General features: G+C 41.6%; 2 protein-coding genes across 8 annotated transcripts in view; both read left to right on the forward strand.

Annotated features, from left to right (window-relative positions):
• The first annotated feature begins 114 nt into the window (after positions 1-114).
• Positions 115-6002, forward strand: CZH9orf40 (chromosome Z C9orf40 homolog). The gene is made up of 2 exons (XM_054185441.1): positions 115-521; positions 4640-6002. Exons 1-2 carry the CDS (start codon positions 189-191, stop codon positions 4799-4801), a joined length of 495 nt encoding a protein of 164 aa, XP_054041416.1. The 5' UTR covers positions 115-188; the 3' UTR covers positions 4802-6002.
• Positions 6003-6144: 142 nt separating this feature from the next.
• Positions 6145-21842, forward strand: part of TRPM6 (transient receptor potential cation channel subfamily M member 6) — a 100998-nt gene continuing 85300 nt past the window's right edge. For 6 of the 7 annotated variants that reach the window (XR_008463788.1, XR_008463789.1, XM_054185432.1 and 3 more), the window contains exons 1-2: positions 6145-9002; positions 15025-15184. Coding sequence is in view for 5 of the 7 variants with exons in the window: in XM_054185432.1 (XP_054041407.1) it covers positions 15155-15184 (30 nt within the window). In the remaining 2 variants the exon portion in view is untranslated. The remainder of the gene's footprint in view (positions 9003-15024; positions 15185-21842) is intronic. The other variant, XM_054185431.1, reaches the window with a different exon arrangement.

Genomic DNA, 21842 nt, shown 5'->3' on the forward strand with positions numbered 1-21842 from the left:
CCCCCGCTACCCCCGCTCGCTCCCGCGGGGCCTTTGCTCCGCCCCCCGCCCGTCACTCGTGCCCCGCCCCGCCCCCGCGCGTCCCGCGCACGCGCCCTGCCCCCGCGCGGCGGCGCGGCCTGCAGCGGTGCGTGGGGGGGGTGGGCCGCGCGCGCTCCGCCGAGCCGCCGGCGCTCGGGGCCCCCCTCATGGCCAAGCGGCGCGCGGAGCCGTTACTGTGTCACGTGCACGTCAAACGGCTCCTGCGCGAGCCGCCGCCCCCGCCCCGCGCGGCCGCGCCCGAGCGGCGCCCCCGGGGCGAAGAGGCGAGCGCACGCCCCGCCGCCCCGAAGCGGAAGTTGGAGGAGGCTGAGGCGCCGCCGGGCAAGCGGCCCGGGCTGCGGGGGAGCAGCCCCCGCGGAGAGCAGGGGGACGCGACGGACAGGCGGCGGCGGCGCGGCGGGTCCGCGGCGCCCCAGGACGAGCGGGCGGCGGAGGGATGCGCCGGTGGCCGGGGAAAAGAGCGGGCCGCCGCCGCTGAGGTAACGGTGCGGGGCCGGGGCGGCGGGAGAGGCCTGCCGGGGAGGATGCTGCGGTGGGCGGGCCCGAGCTGCTTGCCGCCGGGGAGAGAAAGTCGTGGGCGGTGTCGGTGGCCGCTGAGGCGTTACCGTGCGGCGGCCACTTCAGCCCGCTGCGCCGGGGCGCGAGTGTCACCCAGGAGGGCCGGCATGGGCGCAGAACGGGCGGGCAGCGCAGTCCCCCGGCCTTGGCGGGGCACAGCACAGCCCTCGGCGCCCCGCAGCCCAGCCCTTCCTCCCGGTGTTGATCGGTTGTGGGCCTCTTAAAAGCTATTATATATTCTTCTTTTCATCTCCCGAAGCAAAAGAAGTAACGCGTCTAGCTTTTTCCCCTCCCTCCCTGTAGAAAAACTGATGGCAAACAGCCTATCTGGAGTTCACCTTAGTTAAGTCTGTATTCAGCGACATCCCCCATCCAAAAGCGTGGTGGAAGCTTGAAGAGTTCCTTTTTATTATATATTATAGATAACATGTATTTTTATATATCGATATATAAAAATATATTTAAATATCTAATATATATATGTATCTTATAGATTTTATAGTATTTTTATAATCTCTGTTGTTTGAGACTGCAGCTCAGGCTTACTACAACATCTGGCCATTTTCTTTCTTTTTGTTTGGGATGGGCATGTAGCAGTGATAGGAACGAAAGTGAAGGCAGTGGTCAGGGGAAGAGGATCAGTTATTTAATGATCAGGATATATACAAATGCGCAGTTGACTTCTGACGTTTCTGGTTAACTTTGAAAAATGTACATTCTTCTCCCTGGCCTTGATCACATTTTATACAGTAGGCCAGAAAACAAAATATGATGCTGAAAAAGTTTTAGTTTTGCAAAAATAAAATGCTAGGTCTAATTTCGTGCTTGCCTATAAGTTTGAAATATGTAAACTCACCTTTCCTCCCACCTGGACCTTTTAAGTGATACTGAAATATTTGATCCAGTGATGTGGGAGTTGCAGAAGGTCTAATCAGGTCAGATGGATTTTGAACTCCGGTTTTAGACTCTCCGGTTTTGAAAAATTGGGACCTTTGATGGTGTAACATGCATTTATGATCTGTAAAGAACATTGTGGCTTTTCTTTTTCAGGCTTTGCCTTTTGGTGGGTTTTTTTGGTGTTTGGTTGGTTGGTTTGTTTTGGTTTTTTCCTGTGATGGATGGTAGAATTAAGGCATAAAAGAATTGAGGACAAAATTCTATGTCCTATGAAAATTTCACATGCTTTTTAGGCAGCACCTTTTAAACATAGTCACATCTTTCATTTTTGAAGAGAGAACAAGCATCTTCTGAAGCAAAGCAAATTAAACAAATTGAGCAGACCTCTATGGAACTCCATCACGAATATGATGCTGAATTCTTTACTTATCTGTAGGGTTATTAGGCATAGTTTTGTAAGGTTTACCAGTGGTAGGAAGGCAAAAAAAAGCCCCCTAGATTTCCAAACAGTAAAGAATATTTCTCTGTATAAAATATTTTTGTAAGACTGTATTTTTCACAGGTTGATTTCTGAAGTACAGTATTGTATAAAAAATATATTTTTTGCTGTAAAATAAAGCAGACAAGAGGTGTTTCTTCCATCTTTTGTGTGTTCTACCTGTATATTTTAAGTCTTTCACAAGGATATTTCTGATGATGATTTCTGCACCTTTTGGAAAATACAGCTGTAGGTTGGGATTATTCTTTCCTCTTTTGTGGATTGTGTAGTTCATTACACTAGTTATCACGATCAGGACACTTAAATTTCATAGTGTTTTTGTTAAAGTTATGAGCAATTCTAATTATATTACCGTTGACAGGAAATATTATTTGAGTTTTATTTGCTAGAATTGGAAAATTAACTCTTTAAAAATTAAACACCTTCATCCACAGAATCTGAGCTGTACCTACCTTGCTAGAATTTCTTCTGAAAACTTGTTTTGAAAGATACTTAGGTGAATGTGAATATTTGATGTTTTATTTTGCATTTTATATACGAATGTTTAGCGTTTGCTTCTGTCTTTTATGCCCCCAGTTTATTGGGAGGTACCAATAAACTGCAGTACTGCTCTTCTGGAGACTTGAATGCTCTTGAGATTAATCCTGTATGCAGTCTTAATTAAGACTATTTAAGAGTCTAAATAAATAACTAAAATTAAGAGTATGCTTATTTTTGTGGTTATGAAGTTTTAGATTCTAATCTCTTTGAAACAAGAATGCTGTCATTTACTCTGTGCATACAAAGCACCTAGCACAGGGGTGTTCTGACTTCAAGTACTTAGGTATCACGCTGTGAGCAGTAACTTACTGAAATATAAGGGGAGTTCAGATGAAACACAGGAAGAATTTGTAAGGGTGGCTGACAGTTTCTGAAACTCCATTGCTGGAGACTTTTTCCAAAGAATTTGTTAGCCACCTGCCCTGCACAGTTCTGTGTGAGTGACGCTGCATCGGTGGTTCCACAGGCTGGAAAATCTTCCTTTCTCTTTTGCACTCTGTTATTAATGCTGTGCAGTACAAAAATTTCAGTTTACAAGAATATTTATGCAAATATGTGCAACTACTTATAGGTTGGATTTCTTCCAGTTTCCATATAATCAATCCTTCTGTTGCTGTGGCACTATATTATTTAACTGGTTTTGGTCTTGATTTCCATTAATGCTAGCTTTGGTTCTTTAATTTTTCCTGAAGATGATCTTTTCCTAGTGAGCAAATTCACATTAGTAATACTGTATAGACAGGCAGCTATCTTGCTGCTATGAAATGTCTACACCTTTCATGCCTTTCTTAATTATCACAAAATCGTGATATACAGGGTTTTTGTAGTATAACCAGGTTACCTACTACAACAAATTGTAGTTCACGAGAGGTTTGTGTGGTAACAAATAGAAAAATGTATTCTTTAAATGGAAAGTATGGTGAATTTATGTACTTCTCTTTTTTGCGCAGAGGGGGAAAGCATAATTTTTCCAGTAACTGAGAGGCTTTATGGATGATACTTATTGTGATTTTTTGAACATTACATTTTTTTATTCTGTTGTAGAGCCAGCAGACAAAGCACGAAATTTTTCAAGAGCCATTTCAAAACAGTTATACCAGTTCATTTGTTAAAAATACTTCTGTTCAGCACTTGTTACAGCTGAGACATTAAAGTAAAATATTTAAAAATTCTGATTGTATGTTAGGAAAAATGCAAACCAATATTATATGGAAATGCATTATTTTAGGTTTGTGGCAGCATTCAATATTTTTACATACCAGAAGAAAGTATATGCTCAAGACCTAAGGAATGACTTGAGAATACCTCTTCTTATGTGTATCATGTCCATAGAAATATGCACAGTTGGCTACTGTTTATAACCACAACATGTGATTATAAACAAACAGTGTGTTTTCTAACAGAGATTTTTAAAAAAAAAAAATTAAATTGTGGTGCCATATTGAAGTAGTACATAAGTACGTGTTCCTCCAAGGTTTTTCTTCTACAACTTACTAGTTCTTAAATTTTCCCCTTCCTGCCCCTAGAAGAGGTCTTAATTTTTCTCATGTATACTCAAGTACAAAATGTAGATACAGAAAAGAAGCAGCAGAATGTGGTAGAAACATTACCCAATGCTTTACTTTTCCTGCAAATATCATCCTCTGAGTTGATGTAAAATAGCTAAATACATTCTTCTGAATACCAGCTTCTAAACATACATTAGATTTGTGTACCATTTTGAGAAGAAAAAGCAGTGAACAGTTTTTGTATGCAAAGTCCAATAGTTGCACAAGTTTTACAGTATTGTTCTGTGCAATAGATTGCAAGTTGAAGAAATTTGTGGAGTTATGGAATATTTCCCAGATGTTGTACAGTAGTCCTCTGCAAGAATATTTGAAAAGACAAAAGTAAATTATCATGTGGTTGAGATTTTCTGTGGTGTTTTTCTTAGAAATAGCTTATATATTTTCTGTATAAAATTATAAGAACCATTAATGTGCAACAGCTGAGTAACTCTTCCTTGTTTCAGTTTCTTATATAAAAGTTTGTTTTTATTATTTTGTACTGTTGTGATACACAGTAATGTTTTGTTGCCTTTTTGTTTGTTTGTCTTTTTCATAGCAAGAAGAAGAATTCTGTGAGTATAACTCATTCCTGTATTGGAGAGCACCTTTGCCTACTCTTGATTTGTCTGATATTCAGAACCTAGATGGAGAGACTCCACCAGAAGCTAATAAAACTCCTTCAAGGACTGATACCATGGAGACTGAAATGGAGACCTGATCAGTTGTTTCATAGTTGTACATCTACTCACAGGAAACTTGTTTCCATTTGCATTCAGGTTGTTCTTCTTGGGAGAAAAATAAGCATGCTTCTGCATTCTTGAAGAAACAATGTTATGTTAGTCTGCAAAAGCAAATCTGAGTTGTCTTAAGTGGATGGGATAATCGCTATTAGGTACTTAATAGTAAGCTGTCTGGAGGTGTACAGTGTGGACGAGGCTATGATGTCAAGCAAGAATGCTTGAACACATGGAGGCAGGCTAAAAGAAGACTACAGAAAATTAGAACTTTGGGATGCAATTAAAAGAAATGGGTGGATTTGTTACATGTTGTTGAAAGGAAATGGAAAGTCATTTTACCTGTCCTGAACAAAAAGATGTAACTGTGGTACCTGAAATATTTCTTATGTGAATTTATCATAAAGCACACAGACTGTAGTGATTTTTAATGTGTTTTTTCTGTGTAATAGCTAAACCAAAAAATAAGAGCCTACCAAAACCAGACAAAACATTCCCTTTTCTATGCAAACCAAAAACAAGTGTGTCAGGGAGGAGGAAGGAAAAGGGGATATTTTTTTCTGTAGACTGCCACTGTTTTAAAAGTTTTTCTCATTTTCCTTGTAAAAAAGTATTTTCACCTTCTCCTTTCACATTATCCAAAGTAGTGGGCACCCAGCTTTCAGGTTTTTGGTCCATTCTTGAGTTAATGCTATTCTTATTCTTTGTGATGTTAGCTCTGAACCAGTCAGTAGCACCGAAATGGCAGGTGTGTGCAGATGTGTCAAGAAGAGTTAATGCAAGATTACCACATAGGCTTTTTCAAACTTGACTGACTGAGATGTAGTTTTTACAGAGACTATGGATCTTGCAAACGTATTTTTTTTTCAAATCTTTTCAAGTAATTTTTTTCAAATTTTCATTGGTTTAGTGTTTGGGTTTTTCTTTTTTGTGAAATACAAACTTAATGCTTGTCTTCTGTAACTTATTTACAAGCTGAAGTACAATTAGAAATACTTGTCTTTAATAATAGCCTGAAGCTGTATGGGCAGACTGTCAGACTTCGCAGATTTGGTTTGTCTTTAAGGATAGCAAACACTGTATTTTTGCTGGAGTCATCATTGAAGAAGGCAACTTGTGAATTTTATTTTTTTTAGTAATGTATTTGCTAAGGACAATAAAGTTTTGGCTGTGTGTATTTGAAAACTTTGGGACTCTTACTGTGTGAAGTTCCTGACTTTATGTCTTAAGATTGTTGCTTCTATGACTTTGTCGTTTTATTAGGGCTTTTTGCTTAAACTAGTTAGCTTGTCAGTCTTCTTAGTAAACATTTGGAAACTTTTTTTCAGTTATTTCTGCTGTAAGGTATCTGTATTTTTTAATTGGTTATTTGTTTAGATTGCTAGTGTCTCTTACTACCCACAGAAGAAAGGAAGTGGCTTAGTGACTCAAGCATTTTGTGGTGCTTGTTTACATATGCTTCTACCAGTAGTCAGATTAGCTAGATACATGTTTAAACAATATTTATTTTTCTCACACATTTTAAATTAGATTTTTAAATTTCAAGTACGTCAGCTTGTCTTAGGAAGTACTTTACAAATGTTTTTAAAAGCACACTCCTTTTCTGGCAAGAATGCAACTGCTATTTCATATTTACTATAACCAAAAATAAATTGGTAAGGAATTAGATTTATTAATTTGTTGAGGTGTTTCTTTTGGGGTTTGTTGTTGTTGTTTTTTTACCCTAGCTAGTATATGCATTCCTATATTTGTGGGTTTTGTAATATTTCATACCATCCAGTATTCTCAGGATCCAGTATTTTGTGTTATTAGCTTATATTTTTGCAGACATACTTTAGTCACTTAAAATCTTCTTGTAGCTTTGTACACAGTAGGTGCGTCCTAGCTACAGAGTGCATTTTAGCGTTAAAATCTCTCTCCTTTCCATTATATTCAAAGGACAGAAGTGGTTTTATTAATGTATTTAAAATATATATTTGAGCTTTTCCATACAAAATAAAAAAGTTCTTTAAAACAAATCAAGCTTGCACTATGTTGTAGGCCGTATGTTTACTTTATTTGCAATTATGCTGTAGGCAAGCAGTTTCCTCTTAGCTTGTTCCAGTCGTGGGCTTTGGGTTATGGGCTGGAATGTTATGGCTACTTTCAGAGTGTTTGCTGAGCTGATTAATTTTTTCCATTCATCTGTTTGCAAATAGAGGCAAATTTAAAAGCCTTGGAAAACTTTCTGTAATGGGTCTGAGAGTTTGGGTTATACAAAAGGCTGGGCAAGGTAAGGGGAGTAATGATGGGTTACATAAACTTAGCATTAGAGCTGTCAGAAGGTGTGATCAAGACACGTCATTGTGCAGTGTCTGGTGTCTCTGTATACCATGTGACCCTGTGGGCTACCAAAACACTGGTCTTGACTTCTGATTCCATTTTTCTAGAGAGCTCTTGTTCAAGGGCTGTGCATAAACTATAAGTAAACTAAAGATGTTTTAATTTGCATGTGCATTCATATCCAGTGAGAAGAAAATGTTCTTTTGAAATAACAAAATGTCGGCACAAATTTTACTCAACTCAGGAGTAGCATAATACCTACCAACTGATGATCTTCATTTGATATGTTCTTAAACTTTCAGAAAAAAAAAATTGTTTATACTCTCTCTAGGTAATTGGGTGTTTGCTTTTGTCTAAAATGTTTCTCTCATTTGCCTAAAATGTTCCTGTCCTTCCAGTGACAGGAAGAACCACTGTCAAAGGAGTACGAAAATGTACAGTGTCACCACAGAGATCATCTAGATACTACCCAGATACCAACCCAGGTTGGTAAGGGTGTTGTATCTGGAAGGAGGACAGTAAAGGTATGGGCATTCTAATGAGAAGTGAAATGCTGTAGGTAAATACGTTTTAGAGCAGATATAAACAGCAAAGTAATATTATCAGCGTGCCGGCCTTTGTAAATTTCCTGTCTCATTCTAAACTTAAAGCCTGTTTTACATGTTCTGATTTGTGTTTATGGAAGGCCTGTACTATGTTTATGGTTCCTAAGATAGGTAAGCCTCCAGGAGAAACATAAAGCTTCCTCAAAGCAGGAAAGTGAAGAACTATTATGAAAAACAGGCTGCATTAATGACCATGTGTTGGGTAAGTAAACTGTGGTAGAAAGAAATTAGAAAGACGAAAGTGGGGAATGGAAGACAGGTGATGATGAGGTAGCGTAGCAACTGAGCGCAGGCATAGTTAGCCAACAGAGCAATGACATGAAGTAATATTTTCAGCATTGGCTCCATCTTCAGCACAGCAACATATACAACACTGTGAATATGGTGATCAACAGTAAATTTATTAGGGTTTTTCACTGTTTTGACTGTTACTGCTTGATGTTTTTTCCTGTTGGCAAAGTCAGTAATTTGATGGATGTTAAAAAAGTACACACTTATCTATCAAGGTAGTTGGAAAATCCACAGGATCATTCATGTCGAAAATAAGAAGAGTGCAAATGTATGTTTCTGGGTGGCACCAAAGGTAATTGCTGTCCAGCATTTGGCAGCTAGATCTGTTTATGGCGGATTTGTTGTGGGGAATTCACATTTATTTATGTGAAAGTAGCTGATGGCAGTTGCAATAGGAGATGTTCGACTGCATGGGCTAATTGTTTGGTATAGCAAAGCTTATGGTCAAAGAAGCGTGTCAAAATAGCTAGTGTGCTTGGGCTGGCTTAATTATTTCCATGCCTACAGTTATAACCTTGACTCTCTAGGTGGCAATACACATACACGGTAAACCGGTAAACTACAGTGAATCTGGAAAATGTTTTGAGCGTGCTTTTACTCTGAACTGCTACTGAACATTTGAGCAGTGACATCATGAATGTTAATCATTTCCTTACCGTGATACATAAATAAAGGCAGATCAAGTCACAAGTTCCTGATTAAAAGGTGACATGAGATCTTCAGCATAATTGGAGTAAAAACGTTTTGTGAAGAATTTTTTGGTTCACCTCTTGTTTCTCTCTTCCCCCTGCCAAAAAAAAAAAAAAGTTACCAATTTAACACATGGGAATTCATTGTCACTGCTCAGCGCTGTTTCCATCAGTTACAACTGGAAAGCAAGCTTTATTGGACTGTATGTTGGATGGAAACCTTGGTCGGTGGTTGAAGGCTACTTGAAATGTACTTCTTAAATATGGAGAAGAAAAAGGTAAGTGCTAATTCCTGAGAAACTAACTCATGAAGTAGTGTTTAAATGTTGGCATATAGGTAACAGTATATTAGAAATGTATGAGGAAATTTCAAATAGTTTTTTTCAAGTAGTCTTATTAAAAGGTTGCTTACTGAAAATTCCTATTTAAAACTTCTTGTATTAGAGAATTTGATGTTAATGCAGCAAACAGTAAATTTTAATTATTGATACTTCATTTTCAAGTGAAGCTGTTGGTTATTAATAAGTATGTTTTAAAGGCTCTTGGTCAAAAAAACGGCGTTCATGACTTCTTAGTCACTTCTAAGGGCTTAAAAATAATTGTTTTTTCTTTTCTTAAAGTCATACAGATCATAACTTTTTCACTGCTGAAGGAAAAAATAGTTTTCTTATTACTTATATGTTACCATTCCCAGGGGAAAAATTGTGAAAGGAGGATGGAGACAAAGTCAATTTTTGTTTCTAATTTTATTTTGCATTTAAGAATGATTGTGGTGGATGGTAGTTTTCCTGGGTTTGTTTTTTCTTCTATTATAATAGTGAATTTTGAAAGAAGGGATATGGACAGGCTAAACATTACAATTTTTACCAGTATTCTTATATGAATACCCAGAGAGTTCATGTTTGGATTGGAATATGACGAAATAAGTGGTTTACCAAGTATGAGAGAGAGAAAAGTAAGCAAAAATAGCATTGTACTATCCTCAATGAAGTGAAAGCCAGAGCAAAGTTTTTTCATGCAGAGCTATGAATGGAAGTGAGCCACGTCTGTCCACTCTTCTCTTACATAGGTGAATTTTGTCATGTCCCTCATTTGAGCAGTGCACAGTGCTTTTCTAATTAAATTGGAACACATGATAATTCATTCCACTGTATCTGCTCTAAATGTCAAATATCCTCTCTCTGAAGCCTCATGCTGTATTGTGGATATCTCCTTTTGATGCTTCAACTTGCAGACTGTGAAAATTGCTTTCAGTTTCTTTTACTTCCTGGCATTTTAAAAAAACAATTTTTCTTCCGATTGCATAAAAGGCAATTATTATGTAAGAACTACTTTGGCATAAAGTAAGCTACCAAAATCCTACTGTTTCATGATTGTCAATTGTAAACTGCAATGTTTTTTTTTTTTATCAAATAAGCACAGCATGTTGCATCTGTGTATCCCTCAATAGTTTTTCTGTTTTTACCATTTAGGAATTGGAGAAACCTGTGATTGAGAAGAGGAAAATCTACTTCAGGCAAACCTCTGTATTTCCAAATGTGTAATGTGCAAATACAGAGACATCAAAGACAGCTTTTCACTGTTTAAACTGAAGCCATAAAAATAATTCTAAAGTGTGATTGTGAAATGTAGTATGATATGAGAGGGAAAGGTATGGCTAACAAGCAAAAAGTATTTATACTATGGATATTAATAGTATTATCAAACCTGGAGTGTAAGTATCAAAATGCCTTAATTTCCATGACATGGCAAGGCTTCAGAGAGAAATTATGATGGTTTTGATGCCCAATATGTTTGGGGTTTTTCTTCTCAGAGTCCATACATACAATGCACATATGCCCAAAGTGCTTTAAGGATACAGCTTGGTCAGTGAGTCAAACAAATAGGTACTGAGAGTGCCTACTTGCTTTTATGCTGACAAATAGCATAAAAGGTACAAGAGGCTCCCCGTTATCTTTATTTCTCATTATTTTGAGCCATGAGACAGATTCTGGTACCCGCATTTTAATGCATTCCTTTCTCCCCCGTTTGTATCATGCAGCTTGTCTGTGAATACCCTGGATTTGTCAGTGCTAACTATTCCAATCTCAAACCCTTTTGGGATTCACATTTTATCTTTGGGTGGTCTTGAATTATTCTGAGGCCAGAATTGCTAATTTATGAAGACCAGTCATTGCAATAATGAGTTCATCAATCAAAATGCTCTTACTCAAATTCCTTAGACCACGTTGTATAGCAATTACCAGTGTCCATCATTGACTTAGAAGAGTGATAAAAGTGCAGTATTAGATTTTCCTTTTCAGTATGGAAAATTAGAAACACTTTGCCTTTTCAAGATATGATTTTGAAGGTGTCTGTATTTCAGTGGTACTGTTGTACTACAGGTTAAAGCAGTGGAATTTGATTTTTTTGAGTTGCAATATTCTGACTTGGAGTTTCTCTAAATGCGGTGTGCTTCTTTTCATGCTTTCAGGACAGCCCACAGTAATGCCCAGTAACTCTGTTTGCAAGAGCAGGTCCTTGTTTTTTATCTTAAAACTCAAGTAGTCAAGGAAACAATTAACAGTATTTTTAGTGTGTTTTCTTAAAAAAAAAAAAAAGGTCTATCTGATCACATAATACATTTTCAAAAAAATAATCACATACACCACTTTGATCCAGGGATGCAACCAAACTCATTTCCTTTCCTAGGCTGGTCAGTTTTTCCTCAGAAAGAAAAAATACATAAGGTGTTTTCATTTGAGGTCAGTATTTTAGAGAACGATTTAAGTTGCCTGTTATGTTAAAAGCTACCATTTAAAAACACAATATAGCAATTAGCAAATGCATTGGTATAAAAGTTGTGTAAAGGCTAAGGCACTGGGTCATAGCAGAAGAATGTTGTTTTTGAATGGGATGATTGGCCCAGAGGAGAAATCCAAAATAAACTTCTTATTTGCTGAATAGAAGTAAGCTTTAATTTACTTTGCTTTCTTCTTAGAAATCTAGGTACCTAAAGGTGAAACTTAACCAGCCAGCAACAAACAGCCAAGTTAATCAGTTTGAAGGTTCACGATGTGGTGCGTTTCTGTCATGTACTATGTGATAGCTCCTCAAAACACAGCCTGGAAGCAGTAATAAATAATCACAACAGCACCCTGCTTAGCTCACACTCGCATCTCAGTATTTTTCTGTGGGATTTCTGCCTGCCATTGACTGCCTGCTGCTTTCAGTGGGGACTGGTCAAAGCCATGCCCTGAAGAGCAGATCCAGCTCATAGGGTGAATCCGTATGGTCACTCGCCTCTTGTGCCGTGGCCTTGCCATCAGGCTGTGCCGCATGAGGAGCCCTTGCCCAAAATCCACAATTGCCAGCACAGCCCCAGAAACCAAACGGCCAAGTGTTTTGGACTCGCCTGCAGAGCAGTCAGCAATTATATCTTAAACGCACAGTGTCACGTGAACAGGGATGTGCCTTAAGCTGCCCCCAGCCTTTGGAAGATTGGCCTGGGACAATACTATTCTGCATGAATCAGCCCATCTTCTTACACTGGATAATCTGTCATTAAGTCTTCTGTACAGACGAATTCAGCGTGTGCTCAGGGTGCTTGACTAACACCTTAATAAGTGTCTTCAGGTTTTCCTGTTGCCTCTAGCCACCGGTCACTACAGGACAGAATTCCTTCTTCCTTTGTGAAGCACAGCACTCCCTGTACATTCGTCCCTGTTTAATTTTTAGGTAAACAGTTTTAGATTAGTTCAAAATAAAGAGGTCATATGCATAAGGTTTGGTTTTTTTTTTTTCAGTCTCAAGCAGGAGGTTTTTTGTTTGTCTCCTTTTCTCTAAAGCTTGAAGCATTTCCTTTGGCATGTGTCAATAGTAACACAAACCTCCAAACCCCCAGTTCTACTTTCTGTATGGTTCCTGTGAGAAGGGTGTATTGTTTCTGGTATGGAAAATGGTGGGAAAGAAATTAACAGATTTTGAAAATTGTTTTAACATGAGGATTTGAAAGTTCTGGAGTGACATTTGAAGAAAGCCTCATTGAAGAATCCATATGCCTGTCATTTGACCCAGGCCAGGGAGCTGACCAGTCAGAGTTCACGTTTTCTAGGAGTACTCTGAAAGATGACACATTTGAAAAATCTGTTAGCCAGCCTGAGGGATAAAAGGAATGGCAGAGGAAACTGGAGAGAGACAGTGTTCCCTGAGACTATTCTACAAAACCCTTAAAGACTTTTTATTCTTAGAAGCAGGGATTGTGTTAACACTCAAGAAAAGCTCCTCAGAAACTTAGAAAAATTTTTAAGGTGTTACTGTTTAGCTACACATATAATCTGAGGAGTCTCTAATACTGAGGTAAGAAGAGCAGCTGAAGGGGTTATCCTTCGATCCTGCGTTTTCCTCCTGCTTGCCTCCATGATTGTTGCCCTACAAAAGTACATTGTGCTTCTCTGTCACCGTGAAGTGTTTCTTCTCAAGAGATGGAGACTACTACGTCTTAAAGCTGCAGAACACACCCCTACACTGAGTCCTCTTAGGCCTTCCTCACTCATTTCCATACCTCTATTATGACAATTGAGTAGCAGAGACCAATGACACCATCTGAAATGTTACTTCTCAATTGTGGGCAGTGGTGTCCTACCTGAGGAAGCAGTATATGCTGGTTTTCACGGGACTATCACTAGAAGCGCAGAAACTATTCATGGCGGTAATGAGAATAAACATTTTGTTCTTTGGGTCTGCACTGACTTCAAAGGTATTTACAGAATGCATTTCGGCAGAATTGATGGTTGGGTATTTGTGGCTGTGACCATCAAGCTGACAAAACCTACCCCACTACATTCCTGGCTGCTTACAGACTTCAATTAAAACTTTTAAAAAGCCAATTTTTCTCATAGAATAAATTCTGCAGTCCTCTTGACTTTGAATAATTCTTCATGCAAATACAATGTCTGAACTATCTTGAAGGATCTTGAGCCATGTTCAGATATCAATAACTACTTGTCACAACTACTGAACGATCTGATTAAAAAAACACTGTAGGAACACATGGCATCCTGGCTGTGTGTAATTCAGCGTTCAAGACTGTCCTTGTTCTTGCCTCCTGTTGAAGTGCATCTATCATGTAGCTGATGGACATTTATATGCGTGCCTGCCTGGGTTCTGTCATCCTTAACTTCAATCAAAAAATCAGTTTATTTGTGATGAGAGAAGTTGTGTTCTCCTGCTTGGAAAAACCTTTGTTGGCAGATCAGTGTCTAATATCAGTGTCTGGGGGTCAGACTAGGTGATCTCCAGAGGTCCCTTCCAACCCTATGATTCTCTGATTCTGTGATTCTGTAATATCAGCATGCAGTGGGCAGCAGGAGGGAAGATTTACTACAATCAATCAGACCTGGAATAATCATTGCATATTCACATACTGTGAAATAAGCAATAAAGGATGACTTAAGCTCACTCCAGGAGTCCTCTATGCACTGTAAGTTGAAGGGGAAGACCAAGGCAGAAGATTCTGTTCTGTTCTAGTCCAGAACCTGCATGGTGAAAAGGAAGACTTAAGTTGTGGGCTATAATGAAAAATAATCTGCTGTGGTGCCTTTCCACAGCGTGCTGAAGCATAGCTGAAACAGTCATCATCTGAGGAGGGTGTGTTCAGTGTATCTGTTGCTGGCCTTCAGTGTTGGACTAATTTATGAGACTTTGTTATTCATGTTGGAAGCTAAAGGTAAATCAGCCTTGTGTCAGGCTGATTTCTTGATGATATGGAACGAGGGGAGAAATCTAGAAGCAGTCTTTAGCAGTTTCGTTCCTTGCTCCTCTCTTTGCTGCTTCATCAGTTCTTGAAGATCTGCTAGGGCACTAAGGCAAAGGTAAAAGTTTGTAGATAGTCTTACGAAATTCAGTGTCTTCAGTGTGTTTGTAGATGATGAAACAATGAAACTGGGAGTTCCCTCCAGTGCATAAGATGTAGATTAGTTCTGGCGTTTTCATTCCAAAATCTGGACACTCCTTTAATAGAGCCTGCCTGATTAAACATGGTTGATGGAAAAAAACATCTTAATATATTTGCTGGATAGGAGGTATGCTCTAACAGAACACAGTGAACAGAGTGGGTATCTGGATGCTGTGCCTCTGCAGGCACTCCATGGTCACAACAGAAACAAAGCCATTCCTGTTTTGGTAAAAGTTTCTGTTAAGTGTATTATCCTCCTTTAAGATCGCTTTTTGGTAGCAGATTTTTGGACTTGGAAAACAATGGAAGGTTATGCAAGAATTAATGCAGTCATACTTTGACATGTCTGCATTTCACTTACTTAGGACGTGAAAAGCAGGAGGTATGAAGTGTTGTTCCTAACGGGCATCCAAGAATTGAGCTGGCTGCACTGCTGTTGAAGTGACCGCTTAGACACTGGGAATATAGGACTTAAGAAAAAAAGAAGCATAAAGGATGGACAAGCAAGACAGCGCTGATCTTAAGGTAAGTCTGTAGAAATAGGATTGATATTCTGTAGTAGGACTGCAGGAGATGACATCTCAGCAGTTATGATTTCTAAAAATAACAGGATGAAAAGTACATGATAGTTATGTAGACTTTGAACTACTAAAATATCTGTCATAAAACACACCACATGTGTTTTCATATCAGTGAAGTGCTGGTGAATTGGGGTGCGAGAATTTGCAGTATGAGAATTGGTTTGTATGGCCTTGCAGAACAGATTTTTACGTCTTCATATTAGATTACGAATGACGACTCTTGATTCCAGGGAAAGCTGAGAGTTTCTCATAACTGAAAGAGGATGCACAACTTGGAAGGAAATGGCAGAAATTTGGAATTAAGAAAATGCTTGCAGTCAGAGGAATATGTACACCTAGCTATGTTCCAGTCAAAGTCCAGAGCATCTGCATGTGCTGGGATACCTGTGTTTCAGGTTTCTTATGGGGTTCGGATTCATATGAAGAAAGGCCTGGTAACAGTGACTGATAAGTATTACTAAAAGAACATTTCTTTCTTTCATTTATAAACATGGTGAAACTAGCAAATTGTGCTGGAAGTTTCTGTGCGGACTCAGGATGACTTGTTTGAGAAAATGTAATTGAAAATAATTTAAGATCTAAAAAGGTGTAACTAGGGAAAGAATGAACGTGCTGTTCATCACCCGCTAAAATTCCTAGCAGTGCATTCTATTATTGGAAGCTGTAATACTTTCTTTAAGGCCTACTATGTAAGAAGTCTAAAGACAAAATAGCATCAGTGTAAGAAGCAGAAATTTACATTTGGGAGGAGACTGGAAGCAGTTTTCTTATCCTCCTTGTCTTAGAAAGAATACTTTCTGTGAAACCACTGCTAAGTTTAACAGCTAATGCTTCAAAAGGCCCTGAGGCATGTCCCAGGGCTGAGCAGACTTTTCTGCACTGGTTTTCGGGGTGCCGCTGAGCCTGGGTGCTTGACCTGACAGTGGGAGTACCTTCTGCCTGGTGCTCTCAGAGGCTTTGCTCCTGGGTTTCTGCACTGAGACAGCGTGGTCCGAAGGCAGGGCTCTCCTGGAGTGGAGGAGGAGGGAGAGCTGGGCACTATGGAGGAAGTTGAGTCTTGGCTGGGCAGGAAAATTAGAAACGGAGAGACCAGAAAATGAGAGAAACCTCTAGAAAGAGTAGTGGATGGGAAAGAGAGATAAAATCCAGAGGCGGGCGGACATTGGACCTCACAGGCAATACAGTGGCACAACTGAAACCTGTGAAATAAAATAAAAAAAAAGGCAGGAAGCGGATGAGAGGACAGGGCAGAGATACCAAAGAACTAGAGGCTGGAGTAGATTATAGGAAGAGGGTAAGTTTGGGACAAAAGAAAATGCAGATTTAAAGAAAAGTGAGGTTTAAGAGACAAGTTGGAAGAAATAGAGGAAACTGGAAACAAAGTGAAACTCACAATAAAGGGAGAATGGCGTATGTGTGCTGTCTTAGTCCACATTGGGTGCAACCGGCTATAGTCGCTGCAGGTGCTTGTTTTGGCCCCATGGCTGTGGTCCTCAGCGTGTTCAACGGCTGCAACCCTGCGGCAGACTGAAGGGGTGTTGAGGTTCCTCTTTTGGGTTTTCTCTGTCAGCGTGGAAAAAGTGATAAAAAAGGTATGTGAAGCAGAACAGGAAGATCAAGAACCTCAGCGTTCAAAAGTTTGAGTTTATATCCAAATTTCACCACTTCACGAACGTTTTAATTAATACAGTGGTCACACACTGGTTTTCTGGTAGGCAGGTGGAGTTGTTCACGCCCAGGAGCTGTAACCCTGTTACGGTTTCTTTTTTTCACCTTTTGCTTTGCAATAATGTGTCAATTAAATGTGATTCAAGTCTTCATAATTGAAGAAAGAATTGCTGGTCTCCTCTTGGACCTTCTCCCCTTGGGTTGCTCTTGAGTGCTGTAACCTTAACTTAAACCACGAGTTTATTTTCTCAACACCCTAAAAAATGACCCGGCTGTCCCGCGTCGGAAAACCTCACCTGCTGCTTTGCAGCGGCATCTACCTTCCAATACTGGGGGGGGGGGAAAAAAGAAACAAATAAACAACCAAGCAACCGAGCAAATAAATAACTAAAAAGCCGGGGGTAAAGGCCGGCGCCCCGGGAGCCGCCGCGCCCGGCGGAGGCGCCGCCCGCCCGCTCCGCCAGCGGGGCAAGGATCGGCGGGGCGGGCGGCATGGCGGCCTGGCGGGACGTGCTCCTCTCCCAGCTGGGCTCCGTCTGCCGCGGCGGCCGGGACTGGCGAGGGGGCGGCTGGCGGCACCCGCCCCGCGATCGCTGCCCGGCGGCGGCGGAGGAGCGGCGGCCGCGGACCCCCCCGGGCCCAGCCCGCCGGGGCGGCCGCGAACCCGTGGCCCCACAGGTGAGGGCGGCGCCGGGTCGGGGTGCCGAGGGGGGTCGGGCTGCCGGATGCCCCGCAGAGGGCAGCTGCCGGAGGAGCTGGGGAAGAAGTTAGGGGTAATGGTCTTTGTCCTCCGCCGGGCCAAAGCCCCCTTGGCCCGAGGGAGAGGCGTGATGGGGCAGCTGTCACCAGAGCACGGCACTGAGACACCCTCTTCGAGAAGGGCCGCGAAGATGATGAGAGGGCTGGAGCACCTCTCCTATGAAGACAGGCTGAGAGAGCTGGGGTTGTTCAGCCTGGAGAAGAGAAGGCTCCACGGAGACCTTATAGCGGCCTTCCAGTACCTGAAGGGGGCCTACAGGAAGGATGGGGAGGGGCTGTTTGCAAAGGCATGTAGCTACAGGACGAGGGGCAATGGTTTTAAACTAGAGCAGGGCAGGTTTAGATTAGACATTAGAAAGAAGTTCTTTACAATGAAGGTGGTGAGACACTGGAACAGGTTGCCCAGAGAGGTGGTGGAGGCCCCATCCCTGGAGACATTCAAGGCCAGGCTTGATGAGACTCTGAGCAACCTGATCGAGTTGAAGATGTCCCTGCTTACTGCAGGGGGGTTGGACTGGATGACCTTTAAAGGTCCCTTCCAACCCAACACATTCTATGATTCTATGATTCTTCGTTTCCCAGTGGTATTCATGGCGCTCGCTGAGACATGAGCGGTGCTTGAGCACATCAGTAAATGGCACCAGACTTCATCTGCAAGTCCAGGTGACATGGGAAGAGAGCAGATCTGTCGGCCTGACGGCAAAGAGGAAAACTTTGGCTACAGGGGGCTGTTTTGTCAGTGATGTGACGTTCCGGTGTTACTGCTGATTGTTGCCCCCTGTGCTTCTGCAGATGTGGACTTGAGTGATTTTATATACACACGCACCTGCTTGTATTCTCGTGGCCATGAAAGGCTTCCAGCAAAAAGGATTGTCCATGGTAGGAGCAGGACACCACACGGTGATTTTGTGGTAATGCTGTTTGAATGCCATGAGGTTTGCAACAGTTAGATGTAACATGTAAGAAAAGTGCCTCTGGCTCTACTAAATTTTGACTTCTTTTCCCCATGATGCTGAGTGAAGCCCTTTTTTTTTTTTTTTTTTTTAAATTTGAAAATGAAACATGTGTGATTCAGATATTGGAGTTTTAAGATCAGAGCTCTGCTACTGTACATAAAATTGTGGGACTGGATGCTATTTCACACAGGTCATGCTGTAGCAACATACCTAATGTATCCACTTCTGATATCCTCGCTGATATAAGAAACATGTTTACAGTGGAATATTCTGAGTATTGCTGTTTATGAATATAATTTTCAAAGTATGCAGTATCTGCTTGTATGCTTAAGAAAAAATGAGCTACTGTTTTAAGTTTTGAACACCTGAAGTCAAACCAAAAACTCTTTTTCTTAGTACCAAAATGGAGTGGCCAGTTTTTGGAGATTTAGTGTATTTTGGACCTCCCAGGGGAACAGCAGTATTACCTATAACTCATAATGGTATGAGGCTAAAATGAGTTTAAGGAAGCACCATCGTTGCGTTTTTTAATGAAAAGTATGCTCTGAAGTTGTGAAATCTCTTTACAGGCTTTTCTTTGATAAGTTTATATTATGCCATAACAACCTTATTTCAAGTAGTAACAGGCTTATAAAGCATTATTAAAAAACATGATAAGCAGCAAATAGGAACCTAAGCTTCCTCAATCGTTTTATGGCTTGATAAGGGAGATTTTTTTGGCTGTTACAAGGCCAGGGGCACCGAAATTACTCAACAGAGAATGTGCTGAAGTGTGTTGTCCCTGGAAGTAACCAGTATCAGGAAGAAAACAAGGATTGTACGGAACCGTACCAGAGAGAGACATTGCTCTCTGAGCTCCGCCTGCACTTCTCGTTGTTGTTGTTGTTGTAGGGACAGGGAGCAGATAAAATAATTGTAACCTTCCTCTCCCCCCTCCCCCGGCAATTTGTGACCACCTGAGTGGATGGCAAAAAGTCATGTTGTAGTTTTAAAAGAGCAGAAAGTAGGCAACTTTAAAATTTCTGCAGCTCGTAAAGGAAAAAGAGGACTCAGTAAACATCTGTCTGTCCCCGCATGCACGCAATGGTGTGCGAGGCGCGCAGTAGCCTGCTCTGGGCTGCAGGTAGCATTTTCAAAGGCATCTGAACGGCTTATGTGCCTAGGTTGCCGTTTCAAAAATGTTGTTGTCACGTAAGAGCGTAGGTGCCTCTGGGGCCAGTGAAACTCAGCGTACATCGTGGCCACTTTGTTTGTGGAGAACCTCAGGGGCCGGGCAGCTGCAGCACGTCACCCCTCTGTCATCCCAAGGAACTCTTGTTCGCCTCTGCGTAGCCACAGTGGTGGGTGCCCAGAGATAACAGAAAACACGATTTAATGGTCATGGGGCCAGAACTGTCCTCAATTTACAGTATTGTCTTTACAGTGGGGTTGCGGTACAGGATAGAAGGCCAGGGGAAGGCTTCGTTGGTAAGAAGAGAAGGTCAATCCCTTCACGTTGCTACCAGCGCAACTCTGAACGTGACTAGTGTTACCAATAAGATGGCACAGACCATGCTGGACTCCTGTATCCCATCTACAGTGTCCATCAGTGTGGATCTAACCTGGTTACATCTCCTGAGGCTTAATGGAACCTTCCCAGGAGGAAAATCTACGTGAACTATGTGCAATACTCTTCCTACTTCTTTTCCTAAATAAGTCACTCCTTCATCCTGCCTTTTCGTGGCTCAGTTAATCTTAAATTTATTTTTCACTCAGTAGCACCACGCCAGCTGAAGAGGTGGGTACCCCCACATGTGTCCCCCAGCAAGCTGACTTATAGGCTTTCCAGCGCTATCTGTCTGGGGAGGTGGTAGGTCCAAGCTGGGTAATGGAATTTTATGAGAATGGCACTAATGAGTTTGAGACTCTTCAGGCAGTTCACGGCACAACAGGAGGCTGAGGTGGCCATGATTTAGCAAGGTTTGGTCTTCCCTCGGTGTTGCTTTCAGACTGGCTCTATCAACTGTTGTGTAAAGCTTCCCTGATTCTTGGCATAGGTAAACATATTTCTGCATGACATGCATACTTGGTGAGCCCTTGTGATCCGCTCTGTATGCTTTGAATTACCAGCTCTTTTGTTTTATGTTCTTATCTCTAACGTTTTACCTCAGTCTTGCTGCTTGCACCTTCTGCTGCCAGTCCTGAAATAAAAGAGACTTTGAGGGGCCACAGCTCTAATCAAAGTGCTTAAGCTGCAAGAAAGGCAGGATTTATTAAGCGCTTGTCTTCATCCTTTCCTTGGGCCGGGTGTTGTTTTGCATCTCTGGCGTAGTGCAGTTGCTGGTACGCGCTGCTCTGAGTTGTCCAGTTCCATCTGTCCGTCGTACGGGAACAGAAGGAGTCATCTAAGAACAGTTTCTGTGGTTTCTTGCTGTTTTTTTCATCAGGACAGGAGATGGACGCTGTCATGCTGTGTGTTGATAAATGCAAGTCAGGAAAAGGGGTTTTTAAAATCCATAGGGGGTGTGAGGATCCTGTCACTGTTTCCAAATCGAATGTCCTTGGGTTGCTAATGAAATGCGTGCTTCTGTTTCTTCCTGATTATTAAGTCTCAGTGACGAGAATTGAGTTCAGCCCTCTTCAGCCTTGTCGGTAATAATGAACCTGTGATGGGGCAGACGCTCACCTCCCAGCCTTTGGTGGTTTCGGGTGTAATGGTCTGGAACTTGGTAAATAGCTGTGGCTGCACCTAGGTGCCAGCCCCACGGTGTCAAAAACCAACATGTTTTCATTATAAAAGTGGTTTCCTAGCTGCCGTGTAGTGCCAGGGATTACACAGGGGTGATGAGGGGCTCGGTCATATCTGTAAAGGTCTGGTAGCCTGTTGTGACTGCAGTGTCAGTGGTGTTTGGCTGTATTGCTGTGGTCCGACTGCAGGTGTGGATTTTTGACCAGCCTGGCTGGGGTGGGACGATCCCAGGTTTGATCGCAGTCCGACTGCTACAAACTACTGCATTTATTTACATTATATTGGTGCAGTTTAACACCCAAAGAGGGGTAGAGGAGCTTCTGCCAGTACATCCCAAATGCAGGTGAAATACATCTGTCCCTCTGCCCGCCAGCTCACCAGCATTTTAGAAAGGTTGGGTGGCAGTAACTGGTGACCCCATCCCTCTCAGCAGCCTTGCAGCTACCTCCTTGCCCCTGCACCCCTCGTCGTGCTGGTGCTGCTCACGAGAC

This window comes from Rissa tridactyla, chromosome Z (assembly GCF_028500815.1).
Source record: "Rissa tridactyla isolate bRisTri1 chromosome Z, bRisTri1.patW.cur.20221130, whole genome shotgun sequence".
Taxonomy (NCBI): domain Eukaryota; kingdom Metazoa; phylum Chordata; class Aves; order Charadriiformes; family Laridae; genus Rissa; species Rissa tridactyla.

Coding starts and splice junctions, on each gene's coding strand:
- CZH9orf40 (XM_054185441.1), top strand. CDS start 189: ATGGCCAAGCGGCGCGCGGAGCCGTTACTGTGTCACGTGCACGTCAAA. Junction 522..4,639: donor AGCGGGCCGCCGCCGCTGAG/GTAACGGTGCGG, acceptor TCTTTTTCATAG/CAAGAAGAAGAATTCTGTGA.